General features: G+C 37.5%; 1 protein-coding gene across 7 annotated transcripts in view; it reads right to left on the bottom strand.

Moving 5' to 3' along the window:
• Positions 1-21,507, bottom strand: part of ACSS3 (acyl-CoA synthetase short chain family member 3) — a 151,095-nt gene that overhangs the window by 10,732 nt on the left and 118,856 nt on the right. For all 7 annotated transcript variants that reach the window (XR_009521233.1, XM_060025308.1, XM_060025309.1 and 4 more), the window contains 3 exons: positions 14,632-14,713; positions 12,353-12,475; positions 12-111 (listed from right to left, as the gene is read on the bottom strand). Coding sequence is in view for 6 of the 7 variants with exons in the window: in XM_060025308.1 (XP_059881291.1) it covers positions 12-111; positions 12,353-12,475; positions 14,632-14,713 (305 nt within the window). In the remaining variant the exon portion in view is untranslated. The remainder of the gene's footprint in view (positions 1-11; positions 112-12,352; positions 12,476-14,631; positions 14,714-21,507) is intronic.

Here is a 21,507-nt window from a genome sequence, read left to right as displayed (position 1 = left end):
AGACCTCTCACCTTTCTTCAGCACGCAGAGTGCTAACGGGACATGACCCTTCAAAGGGTCTTCCTTGCCAACAACAGCGCAGTCGGCCACAGTGCCATGGGAAAGGACAGACTGTAATTTAAAACAAGCATTCATTTAGAATATCTATACACATATATATGCAATATTTATAATTTCAATTGAGGAAAATAGTACACATCAGATAACTTAAAAACCCACAGCTACCTCTGTGAAAATTACTACCAATTCACCGTTCACATCACTATTACTGAGGTGACTGGTTAGGATCCCCAGGTAGTCACTCAGTAAAGGCTGACTAAGCAATTAAGACAAACTGCTTAGCTTACCTGGAAAGTAAGGGAATGATTTCTTCATCTCAATTGTTTATTAATGAAGTCTGGGAAACTATGCAGTGATACCACTTGGGAACAAATTGCAATGAGCCTCGGAAAACAGATGGCCTCATGGTGTTTTGGCTTCAGTGCTGGCTACCATAAGGACACCTTCCAGAGGAACCCAAGGCAGCCCCATCAATAAACAGTGATTTGGGACTTTCCTGGCGGTCCAGTGGTTAAGACTCTGCACTTCCGCTGCAGGAGGCACCAATGTGATCCCTGGTTGGGGAACTAAGATCCCACATGCCGCATGGCACAGCCAATAAGTAAATAAAATAAAATTTAAAAAAATAAATGGTGATTTTATTTCCACCTCTGTTACTGAGCAATGAACAGAGCACACTTCTCTTCTTGAGTGACCACCCATCCAGAGAGGATTTTCCAAGATGTGGAGAAAAGGCTGGACATGGAGTGAAGCCCTGACATCACCACTGTTGACCAACCATTTTCATATTGTTCACCCTAAGCTCTAAATGCCTTAAAGAGCAAAGCAAATTTCTATCTGGAATCACAAGAACTCAGAGAATACAGTAACCACATGAAATACAGAAGCTTAGGATTAAGAAAAAAAAAAAATTCTGCTGTGATTGGACTTTTAAAAATGAATGTTCAAAAAGTTCTTTTCTGAGAGATTAATATATATTTCAAGTGACTCCAAACCCCTATGGCTGGAGAAAACAGTGAGCAAACTTGTAACCAAGGGCTAGTTTGGCAGTCCTCATTCTTTCCTCCATGCATTCAGTCAACAAACATTTACTAATACCTCCTATCCTCCAACCTCCTATATTGCAGTAGACTTGGTGGTGAGCAAAAATAAGCTGGGTACTGTCTCACGGTGCTTACAGTCTAGTAGCAAAGGGTGATGTTAATAAATAATCATGAATATTTAATTACTATGAATGTCTAGATGTAAAGTGGTACAATCTTTGGGGAAATAACTTGGATTTCTAAATGAGAGACAGAACCAAAGCAACCAATGTGGCAGAAGAATATGGATCTCAGAGAAGACTCCCCTTAGGAAGTGACTCAGGATGAGCTCAGGTCTAAAGGGTCTGTATGCAAGGACCCTTGCATACAGGGGCGGGGCAAAAGCCCTGTGGAAGCACGGGGCTTGTACCATTGAAATCTATAAGGGACCAACGTGGTTGGAAAGCAGAGAGCAAAAGTGAGAATGGTGTAAGAGGAAATGAAGCTACAGAGATAGACAAGGGCTGTGAATGCGAAGGGCTTCCAACTATTTTAGTAGCATTGGAAGGTAATAAAGCACTTTCAGGAGGTAAGGAGGCGATGCAAGATCAGAATGGGTTTTTTAACAGACTTTATTTTTTCAGAATAGTTTTAGATTCACAGCAAAATGGAGCAGCAGAAAGTACGTTGTTCCCATATAACCCCTGCTCCCATTCACACACAGCCTCCGCACCATCAAAATCCCTCATCAGAGCAGTAGAGTTACAACTGCTGAGCCAACACTGACACATCACTCTCACCCCACTCCACAGTTCACGTTAGACTTCACTCTTGGTGTTGTACACTCTATGGGTTTTACAGCACGGATCCATGATTACAATATTTTACAGAGTAGATTCACTGCCCTAAAAATCCACTGTGCTCTGCCTATTCATCCATCACCTTCCAATAACTCCTGGCAGCCACTGATCTTTTTAACTGTCTCCAGAGTTCTTTTCCAGAATGTTAATATAGTTGGAATCCTACATATGTAGCCTTTACAGATTGGCTACTTTCACTTCAGAGTGGATTTTGAAAAACAAAAACTTACTTTGGTTCATTGTGAAGAATAAATAGAGGATTGTTGAAGGTGGGTGTCATAGTTTACCCAGGCAAACACCCAGAGAGGCTACAATAGTAGACTAAGGTTATAGTAGTGGGTATAAAAAGATTCCAGAGTTTTTAGAGGTAAAATGGACAGAATTTGATGATAAATAGGATATGAAGTAAGAAGTCAAAGGGGTTAAAGATGATTCTGTGGTTTTTGGCTTGAGTAGCTGGTTGGATAGTGGTGTCATTTTCTAAGCCAGAAAATGCTGGTGAGGGCTAGGCTTGGGAGGAAACATCATGTATTAAATCTTGGAGATATTCCATTTGAAGTACCTTTCAGACATCCAAGGCAAGGCAATTGGATCTGAGGAGAATCTTAATCTGAAAATGTGTATTTGAATGCCATTAATGTATAGATGACAATGAAAGCTATGCACATGGATGAGATTATCTGGGGAGAAAGCAGTGAGAAGAAAAGGTGAAAGCCTTAAAGAACTCTTAACATCTAAGGACCGTATGAAAAAGGAAAAGCTAACAAACTGCACTGTAAAGGTACAGTCAGAGGGAAGAGAAAAACCAACAAAATCCGGGACATGCCACTAAAAATCCCAAACTTTCTATGGAAAAAAAAAAGTAATTCAAGCTGAAAATGAGCTTTCTCTTCTCTGAACTCCTAGAAGACTCAATGAACTGCTAGAATGTTTGGTACAAAGCCAGTGGACTAACTCACACTGCCCCTAATTAAGCATGCAAATCAACATTGCCCCGTATCCTATCCTAGCACCAGCCTTGAAGTATTCAGTTGTGAGGGCTGCCATCGACATAGCTTTTGACTCCTGCAGTGCTCAGAATGGTACGTGATAAATAAATGATTTTTGTACTATATGTTTTATTAACTTCATTGCTGAGGTAAAGGTGTCTACGCCCTCTTTCCTTTAGTTGGTCCTGACTCAAAAGCTTCTGCGAAACACATACTACACAGACCAGACCATACAATACCACCTTCTCTCACTGCTTCAGTGTGAACTCTCAAAATGTTTCCCATTTGTTAAGTTCTTATTTTCTTTTCAGTCTGTATGTTGAGAGTAGAGACACATTTTATTGTCAGAGCTTTGTTTGGGCAGTTAGTCTTGACGGTCACCAGCCCGTGGAAGAGAATAAATCTCTATAGCAGGTAGGACACAGACTTGGTAGGTTCAATCCTTTAAATCCTATTTAGTATTCCCTTAATGAATAGAGAAAAATACTTTTACCTGGCTTACCAGAGTTTTAATGGTCAAAAGCCCATTTATTAAAGTGTTCACTGGTGCTTCTATACCTGAGTTTTTGAAGTTTTACAGTTTAAATCACTGTAAAAAAAAAAAAAAAAAAAACATACATCTAGATATTTTGCACCTAACCAGCATGACTATAATTTTAACTAAATTGAACAACAAAACTTCTAGTCTGCCATGATTTCACCTTGCTATTTTAACTTCCATCCTTGGTCTCAGTGTTTTTAGAAGTGGATGGGAAAACGCTGACTGGTTTTCTATAAGGGCAGAGAGAGTATTTTAAAATCAGAAGTAATATATAACACAATTCCTTATAATATCTAAGTTTCCCATTTTTTGCCAACTGAAGATATGATTCTTAAAAATCTGTGAGAAACATGTCATTCTCCAGAATTCCGTGCCATCTGTAAATGAAGTTCATTATAGTGGATAAAACATTATATTATTCTATCAGTGTTAAAAAAAAATGCCATAAAGGAAGAGAGGCAGCTTTCTGTGTTGGCTCCACAAACAGTATTTGCATGCCAAATAATGATTTCAACAACCGAATTGTGAAAAGGGAAAGCATCAAAATATATCTTGGCAACATATTGGGACAGAAGCCCACCAAATGTCCTATGGGGGGGGGGTGGAAATCAAAAGCCACTCATATATTCCCTCCATATAAAATTCATGAAGTATCTGTGGTTAACTGGCATTCAAGTACCAAAAAAAGTGACACAACTTAAAAGGTAATTGTTTCACCCAAAGTGAGCATATAAATGTTATGGTAACAGGCCTGGCAAGTAACTGTCATTCTTGGTTTCTGCAGTACTGCCATTTTTGTGTAAATTTTATTTGATTTAAATGGTTTTATGGTTTTAGTGGGCTAAATTATACAGGTTTCTTAATTATGTTTTAAGTATTTTAATTTTAGAAAAAATTAGTTTAAATCAAGCACCCTCGTACAATACACTCTGCAGAGGGAGATTGTCTTTGCTATGGGAAGAGGAGGAATATTGTTTTACCTCCTCTGACAATGGAGTCACCTAGGAAACTGCCAGATTCCATATCTTCATCAATATTCATATCAGTGCCCAGGAAAATATTCAGCAATTTTACAACTATTTACATCCAGTAGTCATTTAATGTTGGGTAGAAATGAAATTGCACGGCACCTTTGTTGAATATGCACTTTATGGAAATATATTCAATCTTGAAGAAATTATTCCTAAAATAGTGAACAAAATAGCTAGCTTGAAAAACAAACAGTGATGCTTTGGTCAGAATAACCTTCGAAAGGGAAAACTGTATGCGAACACTGCCCTAGGCTTTAAATGTAGTATTTTAACACCAGGTTTCCAAGTTTCCAAGGATACTCGTAGGATTATTTAACAAACTACATCTTAAGCTACAAGTGAAAGAATGAAATCAGGGAGCCCAATTTGTTCCCTGGAGATGTCTCTGCATGAAAAGATCTGCCCACAACAGTGAAAGAGAACTAAGCAGAAGGACCACATTGACTCCTAGTAACTTGAGCTCGCATGACCTGAACTAGCAGATTTAGGACACATTTTTCTTAAGAATACCTTGAACTTCCACCTAAGTGTCCCAATTGTCCAGCTAGATGGTAGGCTTTCAAAGATTAATCAGCTGTTCAAATAGATTTGGTTATTACTTGATATTTATAGAAGGCCCTCACATGCATTGGGATATGCAAGGATAATGTCCTCTTATATTTCTAAAAGCCATTGTAGGACTCTATTTTCTTATGTCGAGAACAGAAAAGAACATAGCGTTTCCTGAAATGTTTGTGATGTAGTCATTTTAGTAGAATTTCTGTTTGATTTAGTCTTATGTAAGGTGATAAATTTGTCAAATGTTACTTTGGGAAACTGAAAAAGCTCAGATATTTTCACTGTATATAAATAGACATTCAGTCTATTTTTATTTTCTATAAATAATATTCCCAATGGATTTAAGACCCTCAAGTCCTATTTCAAAAAATCAAAGTGGAATCCAGCATTCATTATTAAGACTCCCAGAAAAGCATTTAAATATAAAATAAGGTTTGGGCACTTTAGTAAAAGCTGTCATTAATATGAACATTTCATGTACATATTATCAATTTGTTAAGCAACTTTACTAAGGAGCTGGGAAAAAGCCGGTAAAAATGTTGGTTTTCAACCCTCTAATAGATTCTAACGTGGAGAAGACAACCCAGAATTGAGATATTAATTTCCTTATTAGACATAAATATACAATAAAGAGTTAATCATTTAATTCATATAAAGGGAGACATTCACTTCAAGAAGGCTTAAGGCTGAGAGGTGTCCTGTTACATGCTATGAGCACTCTAAGACCCAGGGACAAAATTCCTGTTAGATGTCATGGATTCTGGCACAGTTTTTTCAATTTTGCTGTTTTAACTGCCTATCTTCTGCCTGCCTCGCTCTGCTGTTACACATAGTGAGAAGCATGTCAGTAGAAACATTAAAGCACAATATATATTTGAATAGGTTGGCACTCTTCATTCTAAAGATAAAAGCACTAAGAATTTTGACTGATAATAAGAGCTATGCATATGTAATCTCTGTATTTTGATTAGCTGAGTCTGCCAGAAATGGACCTAATCTCCTATAAGCAAGAAATTAAAAGTTCCTGAAGCCAGAACCATCTTTTGTCAACACACCAAAATACATGAAGCATAAATTTCAATTTCAGGTTATCACAAAATTCACAGTCAGTTAAAAACAATATTATAACAGCAGATAAAAGTCACATGTTCCAAACTATTTTATAAAATTATTTCCTTTTACTCAAATAATATCACATTGACTGTCACTAAGAAAGAAAAGCCTACATGACAAGACGTGTTAAGTGTTAATTTTGGGCTGAAGTTAAGTACAACCTTTTGAGAAAGTGACCATTTTTTTAATTAGAGAAAGGGGAACTATGATTCTGCATACTCTCATCCTACTGCATTATCAGTCATACTGCTTTAAGCATTTTCTTTAATTTAAACTGCAGTTTGCCCCATTCCATTCAAAAACTATTCTGGGTTTGGTTCTGGAAAAGATGGAGTAAATACATTCCATCTTATCACTTCCACTAATTGTGATGGAATACTTTGGGCTAAAATTCATACCAGAAGGGCTTCCCTGGTGGTGCAGTGGTTGAGAGTCTGCCTGCCGATGCAGGGGACACAGATTCGTGCCCCGGTCTGGGAAGATCCCACGTGCCATGGAGCGGCTGGGCCCATGAGCCATGGCCGCTGAGCCTGCGCGTCCGGAGCCTGTGCTCCGCAACGGGAGAGGCCACAACAGTGAGAGGCCCACGTACCGCAAAAAAAAAAAAAAAAAAAAAAAAAAAAAAAAAAAAAATTCATACCAGAAGACTCTATCAGAACTTGAGAGACAACCTGATGGTGAGTCCCTTGTTTTTTGCTTGTTTAGAAGTTTTTGGTTTTCATTGTTGTTATGGTTTGTTGGTTTGATGATTTTGCCTCCTATATATTCTGGCCTGGGTTCTATATCAGTCAAAAATGTGGAACTGTCAATAAGTACAGACAGAAAAAGCCCTTAGAAATGCCTGCTGTGTCCACCTAGAGGTCCAGGAAAAGGAGCAGAGGAGCTGGGAAACAGAATCATTTTGATTTTATTGTCCCTACTCCAGATGGACACCAATGAAGAAGCAGTGTCTCTCTTCCTTTCTACAGAGCTGTAACCACCTTGTTGACTCTTCACACCTTTCACCAGGTGAATGCAGCCAAAAAGCTGTGTCCTCTCCCTTCTCCACTATCACTGTGCAGCAGATCCTGGGGATGGAGCACTGGGGACTCCCCCATCTTACACCAAGAGAGCCAGGAAAGATTCAGTACCACTTGTGCTCCCCACCAGCAGCCATCCAGTTCCTGAGAGTTGATCCCTGTTGACTAGCTCTGCCCTATACCAGGCAAGTGCTAACAAAGAGACAGAGTCCCTTCCTCTCCCCAGGGACGCTATGTAGGTAGACCTTGCAGGACTGAACCCCAGCAGGAGTACGGGGAGGCTGAAGCCCTGACTTTATACCGAGAAGAGCAGTAAGGGGGAGCCCTGGGAATCAAAAAGTGAAGAGTAGCTCGTGGAGAGAAAGGAGCTAGAAAAAGGGATATTTTAAATCTGAGTATGATGTCCTGAGCCTACTGTAAGTTGTATATGCATGAATCCAACCAGAATCAGCATAGCACAGATTTTGAGCACTTAACTTGAGTTTCAGATTGGCCTCTGGGAGAGAGACACAGTGAGATGTACTAGAATAGCACTGTAAAGGCTTTGAAAACAAAATTGACATTGGAACCACAATCCACAGAAAGTGGGTAAGGACGTGTGGTATGATCTTAAATGGCTTGACCATCTGCTAAAATAAACAATCACAAGAACAAAAATCCAGATGATTTTCAAAGGATCCAAAATCTCATAAAGTAATAGTCAAAATATAAAATGCAAAATTACTGGACATGAAAAGAATTAGGAAAACCTAAACACTCCTTTAAAAAAGATAATCAACAAATGCCAAACCCCAATCCAAATATTACAAATATCAGATAAAGATTTTAATGTAGCTATTATATCCGTAGGGGAATAAAACTTTTCCAGATTTCCTCATTGGCCCTATAAAAAACCCTAGCCTCCTGAGACTCTTCAAATACCTTGAGAATTTGATCTATAGCTGTTTGTTTAGTCAATTGCTCTGATATGAAAGGATAATAAAATTTTCTAATTTCCCTGGGTGGGCAAAATGCTTACATCCTAGACTAGATCCCTAGGTTAAACTCATAAGGTGCTGGGGAGACTGGCCCACTCACTATCTTCCTTGGTATTTCCATGTCAAAAAGATGAAGGCTTAGAAGTTGGAAACATTTCTAGGTTGTAAAAGTTGAGACACAGGGGGCTATCTGCCTCCTGGAGAGATGTTATGTACATACCAAAGAACTGGAGTTTGGATTCAGCCTATTATGTGTCCAAGGAGACCTCTTTAGGAGGGGGAAAGATAGCTGCCTCCTTCCTCTTTATAAGCAGAGAAAAATAATTTTCCTTATTTCTCATCTATGGTATGGCTGGCTACTTATGTAGGGAAATTTCCCATCGGCTCTTGTTGGGTCCCCTAGGGATAAGACTGGGAGTAAGAAAGCAATGACACACTTATTATTAAGAAATCTGTCTTTGACAAAGAATGCCTCATTTGCACATTTAGGATAAAATTAACAAAGATAAATATTAACAACTCCACAGTAACTGTGGCCCAGAAAGTATGGGCAAGCACCCTTGGAATGAATGGAGAAGTTCTCAGCAAAGAAATAGAAGCTACAAAAAAAGAACCAAATGACTTAAAAGAAGGGAGAAAATGTAACATGAGGGAAATAAAAAAGAGAAAAGGCAAGAAGGAAACCAATAATAAACTTGGAGACATAAATATGTCAATACTTAAGTTAAATGTTAATGGTCTTAAAAACACCAGTTAAAAGATAAAAATTATAAAACTGGATTAAAATAAGAACAAGACCCAACTATGTTATCTACAAAAAGGCCACAGGAAACATAATGATCTAGATATATTAAAAAGGAAAGGATGAGAAGAGATAAATGATACAAACACTATTAAAAACATGATTACCACACAAAGCCAACTTCCGATCAGCAAAAATTACTATAAATTAAAAAAAAAAATCAATATATTAAACAATAATACATTGCAACTAAGTGAGGTATATCCCAAGCAATGCAAAGCTGGTTCAACAGTTGAAAATTAATTAATGTGATTCACCATATTAACAGGCTTAAAAAGAAAATCCACACAATCATATCAATAGAAGCAGAAAAAGCATTTGATAAAATTTAACATTCTTTCAAGATTAAAAAAAAAAAAAACCAGCAAATTAGTAATAGAAGGAAACTTCCTCATCTGATAAAGGCCATCTACAGAAACATCTACAGGTAACGTCATTCTTAATGGTAAGATATTGAATGCTTTTACCCTAAGATCAGGAACAAGACGAGGGTAACTGCTCTCATCACTCTTACTCAGTATCATAGTGGAGGGTCTGACCAGTTCAAAAGGCAAGAGAAAGAAATAAAAAATATTCAGATTGGAAAGCAAGCAATAAAACTACCTCTATTCACAGACAGCATGATTGTCCACACAGGAAATCCCAAGAAATACAAACACACACATACACACACATATACACACAACTCTTAGAACTAATAAATGAATTGAGCAAGATCACAAGATACATATCAGTTCATAAAAGTCAATAGCAGTTCTATATCCACTAGCAATGAAAATTTGGAAACCAAAACTAAAAAAAATTCTATTTACAACAGCTCAGAAAACTAAATACTTAGGTATAAATTAAGAAAATATGTTCAGAAATTGGATCATTTGTAGAGACGTGGATGAATCTAGAGACTGTCATACAGAGTGAGGTAAGTCAGAAAGAGAAAAACAAATATCGTATATTAACGCATATATGTGGAACCTAGAAAAATGGTACAGATGAACCGGTTTGCAGAACAGAAATAGAGACACAGATGTAGAGAACAAACGTATGGACACCAAGGGGGGAAAGCGGTGGCGGGGGTGGGGTGGGGTGGTGGTGGTGAGATGAATTGGGAGATTGGGATTGACATGTATATACTAATATGTATAAAATGGATAACTAATAAGAACCTGCTGTATAAAAAAATAAATTAAAAAAAAAGAAAATATGTTCAGAATCTGCATACTAAAAAGTATAAAATGTCAGTGAAACATATCAAAAAAGACCTAAATAAATGGAAAGACATACAAAGTTCATGAATTGGACAATTCAGTAGAGTCCAGATATCAATTTTTCTCAAATCCATCTATAGATTTAACACAATCCCAGTCAGAATCCATGCAGGATTTATTTTAACTATAGAAAAGCTCATTCTAAAATATACATGGAAAAGTAAAGGAACAGAATAACCACACGATTTTTGAAAAGTGGAGCGATTTCGAAAATAGTGGACACTATTCAACTCTAAGACACTCTATAAAGTATCAAGACAGAATAGTATTGGTGAAAAGGTAAACACACAGATCAATAAAACAAGAGATACTCTAGAAATAGACCCACTCAAATACTGTCAGCTAATTTTTTACAAAGGTGCAAAGGCAATTCAATGGAGAAAGTCCAGTCTTTGCAACATATAACACATGGAAGAATTGGCATACACATTAAAAAAAAAATCCTCAACCTACATCTTGCACTATATACAAAAAAAACCCTCAAAATGTAAATGTAAATTGATATAAAATGTAAAACTATAAAATTTTAGGTGAAAACAAAGAAGAAAGTATGACCTTGGGTTAGGAAAGAGTTCTTCGATAAACATCATCATCTATAAAAGAAAAAAATGCTGAATTAGACTTCATCAATATGAAACACACTTTTGCTCTATTAAGAGCACTTTTAAGAGAAGAGAAAGACCAGTCACAGACAGGAAAAAAATACATATCTTCAAACTGCATATCAAACAAAGGACTTGTATCCAGAATACCTTAAAAACTCTCAAAACTGAACAATAAGAAAAACAACCCAATTTTTAAAAAGATGGGCAGAAGATTTTAATGACAGAGAAGAACATTGATGGCAAATAAACACAAGAAAAGGTTTCCAACATTTTAGTCATTACAGACAATCAAATTCAAAGCACAATGAGATACCTTTACACATCTATTAGAATGATTTAAATAAAGAACAATGGCAATTCTGAGTACTAATGAAGATGGGAAGAAACAGACCCCCTCACACACTATGGGTGGGAATATAAAATGGCACAGCCGCTCTAGAGAACAGTTTGATAGTTTCTTATAAGCCTAAACATACACTTAACATGTAACCCAGCAGACTCACTACAGGCATTTATCCTAGAGAAATGAAAACTAACATTTGCACAAAAACCTGAACTTGAATGTATATGGCAGCATTATTTATAACTGCCTCAAACTAGAAGCACTTAAAATATCCTCTAATGGGTAAAGGAAACATAAATGGGTTAGTACATCCACACAGTGGAATGCCGCACAGCAACATAAAAGGACAAATAATCGACATACACACAACTTGAATGGATCTCAAACGCACTTTCCTAAATGAAATAGCCCAGTCTCCAAAGGTTACATACTGTATTACTCCATTTATATGAGATTCTAAAACATAGGAACAAAAAAACATAGGAACAAAAAAAAAATTAGTGGTTCCCAGGGGTTAGGGGTGGGGAAGGTCAGAATAAAAAGGTGACATTATGGGGAAATTCTTGGGCAGTGTTGAAATTTTTCTGTATCCTGGTTGTTGGTGATGGCTACAAGAATCTATACTATAAGTAAAAAACTCATAGTATTATACAATAAAAAGGAGGATTTTATTCTATTTTAAGGTAAAAAAAATTGAAAACATTTTAAAATACTCTTCTGGGGACTTTGTGTAATTTACATTGGAAGAAAATTCTCAGGATTTAAGAGTATGATAAAATGTTGAAATCACACACCCAGTAAAGACTATATGTAAACCTGGTTATCAACAGGCGCAAATCAAGAAGCTAGAAGCAATCAGGTAGCAAGGATCAAGAACCAAATGTATATAGACTCTCCCATAAATTACAAATATATGTAAGTGCTTAAAATTCCTCTCTACCACTCAGGCAGGAATCAGGGGAATTTGGAGAACAGGAAAATCCACAGGAGAGAAAGTGAGGTGAGAGAAATACCAGAGTGACCAACCGAGCCTATGCTTCAAAGGAAGGGTCTGGAAATTTTCCAAGTGGAATGACTTAACCTCAATATGGACAACCTCAGTATTGACTTCAGCTCAGTTCTGTCCCTAAGCACCACCTGGAATAAAAGACCAATAGTCATCAATACCTCTTCAATGGCACCTGCAGAAATCCTGTGACCTGCAACATTTATCACGTCATCAACTCGAGACATAACATATATATAACCTTCTTCATCCATGTAACCAGCATCCATGGTGTCATAGTATCCCTGAAAATAAGAATAAATAATGTCTGATTAGCATATAGTATTAGGTAATGTAATCATTTTTAAGCTTGGTAAAATATAAAATGTGATAGAAATAGGTTTACTGTAATCATTTGAATTATTTTCATAACTAGCCTATGGAATTAAATTATTTTTGATTTTGAAAGCCTACTAGAATCTCTCTGCTCCCCTAACAGCCAGGAATAAAAGTGTTCTTATATATGTTCACGTTAAGTGTTTGAACTGAGAGTTGTAAAGCTTATGAACCCAATTTCTTCCTTTTAATGGAGAAATAATAACTCAATATTTCCAGTATACTTTGGTATTGCAAAGTAGTTCTTTGATAGATTTCTTCTTGAATTGTGTTAATTTTTAAAAGCATTAAAGCTCTCTATGAATAATTACAAAATAGACCACTAGTTTGTTAACATAGATTTGGATTGCACTGAAGCTTCAGTGAAATATAGTTAAATAGTAAGTATAAAATTTATTTTTTTTTTATCGACTCAAGAGTAGCAGTACATCTTCACTGGTCCAGATATCACAATAGAATGAAAAATCAAGAAGAATAAGAAGTAGAAAGAAATAAATATTATTTTCCCTAATGCTTCTGAGTTACATTAATACCTGTATTACAAGCATGGGCTTCAGGACAAATCCAGGTGAGTCACTATTTGTGTTTCTAAATCTTCCTAAGACTCAGTATGCTCATCTATTAAATAGGGTAATGGACCATACCTTATAAGGCTGTGAGAAGCATACATGAGATGGGGCATCTAAAGAGGGCAGACCCTGGCACATCATGAGCCCTGAATAACCGGCAGCTCTTACTGCAATTACTATCAGAGAGTAAAGTAAAGACATGGGCTCTGGAGCCAGAATATATGGGTCCAAATGTCAGCTCTGTTACTTCTAAACTAGGAGCAAGTTATAGAACCCTTCTGTGCTGTTATTAAGTCCTTAGATGAAAGGGTTGAGGTCAGGGTAACAAGACAGAGTATAGATTCACTACATATAGTTTAACCATAAACTACGGTTTATGGGGCTTTGAAGGAGCTTTCAGTGTTAAAGGTGGTCATGCTGAAAACCACATGCACGTATTATGAACCACTGTCAGGTTGTAATTAATCACATCAGTACTCTGGTGATTTGACTGCGGCCCATCAGGCAGATAGATTGGGCTGATTGAAGTCAACTCTACTGACAAATCTTCTCTGTCACAGTCCCTTGGGGCATGTTTAATCTTGGCTACTGAGGTCATTTAACCCTGAGATGTCTTTCTAAAGGAAGCTGTTTTAATTCTTGTCATTTGTCTAGTTGATTAGGTTAGCTGTCCTTCACAAATAATAAAGATAGAATGCTAAATAGACTCACCTTTTTTAAAAATGAAATTCTAATCATTCATTCTTTTTTACCCAGTGTAAAATGAGGACCAGGTATCTCTCTCAGGGAAAGAAAAAGAAGCGAAGAAACAGCAGAAAGATGATAGTGGGACCCTTTCGCGTATTATCAATTATGTGCTGTTATAAACACAAACCACAGAGTAATACGTAAATGATTAAACAGAACACAGAAAGATACTGTTTGTTATCCAGAGCGCTGGAGGTTAGGCGTTGAGAACACTGTCTCTATCCTGTATCTGTATTATAAAATAAAGAACTCAGAGGACACTCAGGAAAGAATGTCAGTAATAGCTAAAGGGATTTAAAAAAATACAACTTCTGGCAAACAGAACAAATTTTGCTCACATAACCGGGGGAGAGGAGGTAAAGAGGTTCTAATGACAGTGTCCAGTTCTGATCAGATGTTCTCAGTCTGTGCAGAGGAATCCAATGTGAGAAATCATACAGAAAGTCCCCAGAAGTTTTAATTTAACAAAACGTTTCTTGATATGAAAGGCTGTTACGTTTCAGAAAAAGCTGCTAAGAGAAACGGAGAAATTTCTACGTCCAGAGATTGATAAAAAATATTAAAATGACTTATTTAGACATTTGAGGTTTGGGCATTCTTATCCCTGAGATCTGGAAACTGGTCCAAATAACCTTTAAAAGTTGCTTTGTGATCCATGATTCTAAAAGCCAGCCACTCAACTTAATAGGCAAGAACTATAGAGAAGTGTGTAAGATGATTTAAAAAAAAAAGTACAATAAAGTTCTTACAGGAAATTTTTCAAAGTATAAATGCTTGAATGCCTCCTGATTCTTCCAGAGTCCTGAAAAAGCTCCAGGTGGTAATGGCAACCTTATATAAAAACAGAGCAGTGAGAATTATGATGAAAATGGTAATAAAGACAGATTGATTAGAACTAACAGTTTTTCACTGCGATGGACAATTACAATTCAAATCCCACATTGAATTGTAACCCCTAAATCCACTGGACAGATCATGTCTAACTGAGGCTGAAGTGGTTGACCATGACATAGCAAAGTCACGAAGGGATGACTGGTTCCTGGGAAGGGCACAAAAGGCACACACATCTGGCATTCAAATAGTTATTAGCATCAATCATTGTTTCAGTAAGAAGCATAACATCTGCAAAAAGGAACCAAAAATGCATCACTGAATGCATTACTTTTTGAGAGAAATATCCTTCCACCATAGGCAAATAAATCTATTTTTTTGAAGTATCAAGGTGCTAACTGCCACCTTTGCCAGTCTCTTTGTGATAAGATGTTCCAATTAAACATCCCACAAACAGTCTTTATCTTCACAATCAATGTGCCTCCCCACTCTGAGAATTCCCTCTCACTCTTCTCTCTTCTGTTCTTTCTTTTCATGAGCATCCAGACCTATGAGATTTCTAACACCTATGAACACATGAAGATAGGTGAGCATATAAAGTAGAAGGTAGCGTATATCTGTTCTTTTCAATCGATTTCCTCTTATATTTCTTTCATTCCTCCATAGTATGAAACAGGTGTTATACACACAATAAGGGCTTAATCTTTATCTATCACCCATCTGTCTATCTATCTATCTTTATGTAAACAAATGAATTCTCATATCGGTTCCCTGTAGGAAGTATTACCTAACGAAAATAACCGCTCAGTGTATTTTCAGGAAACTTTTTAGATGCTTTATAGTTTGGAAATTTAGATACTGTAAAACTTAAAGATTTTCAAAACCCTACCCTCCTGTACTCACAAAAAACACCAAGTGAAGTGGTGACTTCACAGTGCAGATGTGAGAAAATGGAAAATGAAGTAGACATGGTTACTGCCAACATGAGGCAACATCACACACCTTCTACCCCAATATTAGACTTCTGAGACACTCAACTGTATTCTCACATTCTGTCAGGCAGAAAATGCTCTTACCAGTGGGATCAGCTGCCCAGCTGGGATTGCCCATTGCCTCTATGTCTGGCCTACCCATAGGTCCCCCCTTGCTAGGTTTTTTTTTTGTAATATTTTAAGATGGAGGAAAAAAGGCTACATCAGTGTTTCTGGACCTCCCGTAATTTCATAAAATGCATGCGAAAGCATTTTGTAACCTGAAAAAAAAACCCAAAACTACAGAGATGCTGCTATATTGTTGCTGTTGCTGTTGTTACTGTTACTGTTCATCACTAAACCTGCAGGAAGGCAGCAAGCTGAAGCAGATGATCCCTTCAGGTCCTTCTACCTGATTTTTCTATGTTAATCTTTCGAATGAACCTTGTATATAATTTCACTTTATCTGTTTAATTGTTAATATTTTTATAACAAGTGTAAAAATCATCATTACACATTGAAATACAATGTGAATATGGCAACCGCTAAAAATCATTTATTTAGCAGCATTTACAGGATGCTGAGGGTAAACAAATGAAGAGGACGTTAAGAAGAAATGACAAATCAAAAGCCAACATGGGCCACAAGAGGAAACATTAATGAGTGAAGCCTACTATACTCAAAATATACAACTAGAACAATAAACCTGACAGAGATGCATTCCGCTTGCATATTAAGTAAGAAATAATTTTCAGTTGTTCCCCAAAAATGTACCACAATATATAGTACTTTCTGTGTTTCATGGAGATATTCTTTTAACAGACGCTTGGGTATAAGAAAATACCTCCCTACAATAAGAATAAAAAGGCAACTGTGATAATAAATGGCAACTAACATTCAGGCTGTACTGGGGACAACAGAGAGTGGTGCGGTCTGAGATAAGTTTGAATGTACACACCAGGTCGAGTGGCAGCAGTTGTTCCTTAGCTCCACAGATACACGAACACACAGATATCCTGATCCAAATCCGTAAACACAAAACACTGCCCATACGAAGAACAATGCACATAGAAGGGCATATTGTTAAAGCAGTGTCTCATCCGTTTTATCTACCCCAAAGCTAAGACTTTGGTTCACCGGCAACCACGTACCGCCTCTTCACAGCAGAGACTTCTGGGTGTTTGCAATAATATCCAAATGAGTTAGTACTTAGTGTATTGAATGTGAGCTGAGTTTCCTGGTGGCCTAGAATGTATCTAATTCAGTGTGTGCACGTGAGACCAAGAGTTTAGCATTTTCCGGTAAGGGTGTTACTGGAGAGAAAAGGAAATCTTACACTTCCCAGAAGTTGGTTAAGTTTGCAATCTCCATTCTTAAAAGAAGATGGCCTGATAACCTGTGTTTTCTCTTCCTGAAAAAAATTTGGTACTAGCAATTAGTAACATATAGATTATATTCTTGTAATTCATTAAAGCCTAGAGGATTACAAGTAGAGGTAGCCATCCTCCAAAATAAACAAACAAATAAATAATAAGCTTTAAGGATACCAGCTTTCTCAGCTGTTGCACAAAACTTTAAATATTTGCATAAATCTTCTGAAGAACAGGGACCGTAGGGATATTTATATCATGTGTGAGAAAGGTCTTCATAAGTTTGGATATACCTATAGACCTTGGGAATTAAGTATAACATAGCAAGGTATATCCAGGAAGAGATTACAGAATAGGAAGGAGAAATCCAAGGCCAAACACAGTATTAAAGAGGGACCAAGGAAAAAAAGACCATGAACAAAAATAACCAAATCACAACTGTACGAGAACCAGGATAGTATGTGAGGGGCCTCCAGAGCAGAGTTTTAATAATGACTGAGCGTTCAACAAGGTGAAGTGAAGTGCAAATTCTGTTTGAAAGTGGATTCAACAGAGGTCATGGAACTTAGTGACTGAGATGCTGTGAATCTCCCCCAGGATCGCCATTTCTGCAGAGTGGAGCTGAAAGAACTGGAGTGATCAAGGAGTAAGCAGGAAAGTAAGTGCAGGCAGTAAGGTTAGACTATACTTTTTAAAAGTTTGCAGGTGACTGGAAGGAGAGATGTAAGTCAGGGTTTAATGCAGAGAGGCAGGCTGATTTAGGATGGGGAAAAGTTGGGCAGAGTAGCCAATGGAGAGAGGGTGGAGATTTGAGAGTTAGAGAAGAAAACACCAGAAGAATTATTTGAGCATCTAATTTGAGCATCATTCATGTATGCATGCATTAACTCATGCATTTTCTTTATTCAGTCAAGTATTTGTTGAGTGCTTGGTATTCCTAAATCACTGTGTTAGACATTAATGGAAAGAATATATAAACTATTATCTGAGATGCGTGGAGATCCTGGAATATTGTGTATTTACAAGAAATTTAGTAATTTTTAGAATACATATAGGGAGAAAGACTGTAATGAATGATGTCTATTCCATTAAATTAATGACATAACATCGAAATGTAAACATTTAAGATATTTGTCAGGCAAGTTTTACAGCAGATGGTTAAATCCTATACTGACAGGAACTCTTGGAAGGGAAGTTTTTATCACCAGCCAAGGTATGGACCTGCTGCAAATGGCATATGTATCTGGTCCCAAGTCATTTTAGAGATGTCCCTAGAAAACTTCTTCATTATCCCCAAGTCTAACTGAGGAACAGGCTGGAAAGCAAGATATGAAATTACGATTGGTAATTAGTAGTATAAAATAAGAGAACGCTATCCATTCTTCACTAATAAAGCCCGGTGTCTAAAAATTCAGATGTTATTTCAAAATTGAAAAGAGACTCTAAAGAAGGTACCTTGGAAAATGCCATTTATTGGTCCTGAAGAAAAGCAGAAAAGAAAAGGGAGTTCCAGAATTGGAAGTGTGTACATACACACACACACACACACACACACACACACACACATATGTACTTCATATATATATGAAGTAAAACATGTGAGAAGAGAAGCAATAATCTCCAGAAAGAAGTTAAGTGTATATGAAATAGAGCAGAATTTTTTTGCAGTATTTGAAATTAATGCTTTTCTTTTTGCTAACCTAATGATTATTCAACATTAAATGCAGGTTTTCCTTCTGGAATAGCGAGTGCATTGGGGCTCTATTTCTAAAGTTCTAGAAAAAAATACTTTTTTTTCTGTAGTTACAATAACATAAAAATTCACATAAAACATAAATAACATAAAAATTGGACTGGCAGAAGGAAGGAAATTTTCTGAAAATACTAAGAAATATGTCGGGAAATGCCTATCGTCATCCTTCAAATGCAAGATCAAATGTTACCACCCTGTGATACCTTTCCTAACTCTTCCCAAACAGAGTGAAAAGGTGAGTTTTGTTACAAACTATCCAATTGTGAATGAGGAGTTCCTCTTAGAGAAAACCCTTTCCAAAGAGAACATTCTTAAGCTGTAAGAGAAATAACTGAGGCAGCAGTAATGTGTGTGTGTGTGTGTGTGTGTGTGTGTGTGTGTGTGTGTGTGTGTGTGTGTGTGTTGAGGGGGAGGTATCATAGAGAAATCCTTAAATAGCTAATGAAGGAAGAGAATGTCCATCACTGTAGAAGGTAAACATCCCTGACCAATCTGAAATAAATAAAACTCCTAGATGCCTCCAATCCCAGATAAAGGACAGTCTGTACTCACTGCTCCATCAGAAATAGCCATTTGCAACACAAATACTGTAAATTGAAGACAAAACTCCTGTTCCCTAGAGAATTCTGGAGTTAGACCCCAACTTTGCACTCCCAGTATTTCCTACAGGGTCTTTAGGCTTTACTTGTGATTTTCCTATGAAGCTGCTTTTCATCTCCCCAGAAGAGACTGATTAGGCCATAATTTCTTTCTCTCTGGGCAGACAAACAACTGGGTTAGAAATCTGAGTTCTAGCTGTGTAACTGCTAATGATGTTCAGATTCCCATGTCGAAAATGAGATAATATCTGTCCCACTGCCTACCGCACAGTGTTGTTGTAAGACTAATAAAAGATCATACTAAAATCTGCAGAGGAGATTTAGAAAGGAATGGGATTACAATTACACGACATCCTTGGTTTATTCAAAGGATACACTGGTGAAGGAAAGCCGTACTGATCCTCTCCCAAACAGCAGCACAGTAAGTGACCAAATCACTCCTGCAAAACTATAAGGATGTGAACAAACATCATTAAGGACCAAGTGTTCAATATCTGGAGGCCGAGAAATCGGCAGGCACCAGAGTAAAAGCCACTTAGACAAGGCCATCCAGCTCCCTGGCATCCCATCACTGCCTGCAGGGCACAGGCCAGTGGGACAGAGCAGGAGGCAGACAAGCTGCACTTCCAATAGCAACAACCGTGTCTGGTCAGAGAAAAATGTGTACCCACGAATCAGGAAGAGTCAGAGACCTATGGCTTTAATAACAGTGAGCACTGTGGTACTGAGGAAGGCATTGCAGTTAACCTTTTCTCTCATGCCCTGCACGGTGTTGCCTGGAAATCACTGACTCATATTTCTGCACTTTGAAGCTCTGGTTGCAATTACAGAAGCACCTTCTAAAATTCATGAACATTTTGTATTCATAGCAATTCAGGTATCATAATTTTCCCACAAAATTAAGTGCCTGGAGTTAAGTTTCAAAATCAGAAGAATTTTCTACCATGCAGGCATACAGTTTGCTCTTGTACTAGAAAGATAAATCCTTTGAAAGCAAGTAATCTACAAGAACTGCAAGATTCATGTTTATTACATCCTAGGGTCTACAGTAGTTTAGGAATCACTTAAATGTCTACCTTCTAGTTTAGGGATCCCCAGAGGAGCAAAACAGAGATTTCTAGAAAGCCTTAACAAAGGAGTTAAAAGAGCTGAAATGGATCAAGAGGTTTTTTCAAAATTACCACATATCATTATTTCTGGTTTGGGGATGAGTCATCTTAATATGATAAAATGAATCATTATGCTTAGTACCTTGCAAAACTTAGATATATGATTATAGCTTCAGATTTTAAAGAAACTGCCAGAGAAAGATAATTTCAAATGATACTTACACTATTTATAACAGATTTTACAGTGAAACAAGAAGCTATAACTGTATTTACAAAAAATAAATTTGGGGGCTTCCCTGGTGGCGCAGTGGTTGAGAGTCCACCTGCCGATGCAGGGGACACGGGTTTGTGCCCCGGTCCGGGAAGATCCCACATGCCGCGGAGCGGCTGCGCCCGTGAGCTATGGCCGCTGAGCCTGCGCGTCCGGAGCCTGTGCCCCGCAACGGGAGAGGCCAGAACAGTGAGAGGCCCGCGTACCGCAAAAAAATATATAAATAAATAAATAAAAATTTGGGATTAAAACAGTGAGATGTAATTTTTTACTGACTTACTTTAATGTAGTTTGAACCCCATACATTTCAAATATTCTATGCAGCTTTTTCTCTCTATTCTTTCTAATCACTACAGGTATAATTAGTGAACATAAGTAGCATTAGGGAATATTTTTCTTTCAAAGAATATTCCACTTAATTATTATACAAGTAATAAAGAAAAGCATGGGCATGAATAATGGAGAAGAATGGACATCTATCTCTGGCTGGCGGTCTCTCCCCACAGTAGCTTTTAATGCCATATCTGTTTTAAGCCTCTTAGGGACAGAGTCTTTTTTTTTTTTTTTTTTTTTTTGTGGTACGCGGGCCTCTCACTGTTGTGGTCTCTCCCATTGCGGAGCACAGGCTCCGGGCGCACAGGCTCAGAGGCCATGGCTCATGGGCCCAGCCGCTCCGCGGCATGTGGGATCTTTCCAGACCGGGGCACGAACCCGTGTCCCC

This window comes from Delphinus delphis, chromosome 11, assembly GCF_949987515.2.
Source record: "Delphinus delphis chromosome 11, mDelDel1.2, whole genome shotgun sequence".
Taxonomy (NCBI): domain Eukaryota; kingdom Metazoa; phylum Chordata; class Mammalia; order Artiodactyla; family Delphinidae; genus Delphinus; species Delphinus delphis.
The sequence above is the reverse complement of the archived record's forward strand: the minus strand, read 5'-3'. Positions and strand labels throughout refer to the sequence as shown.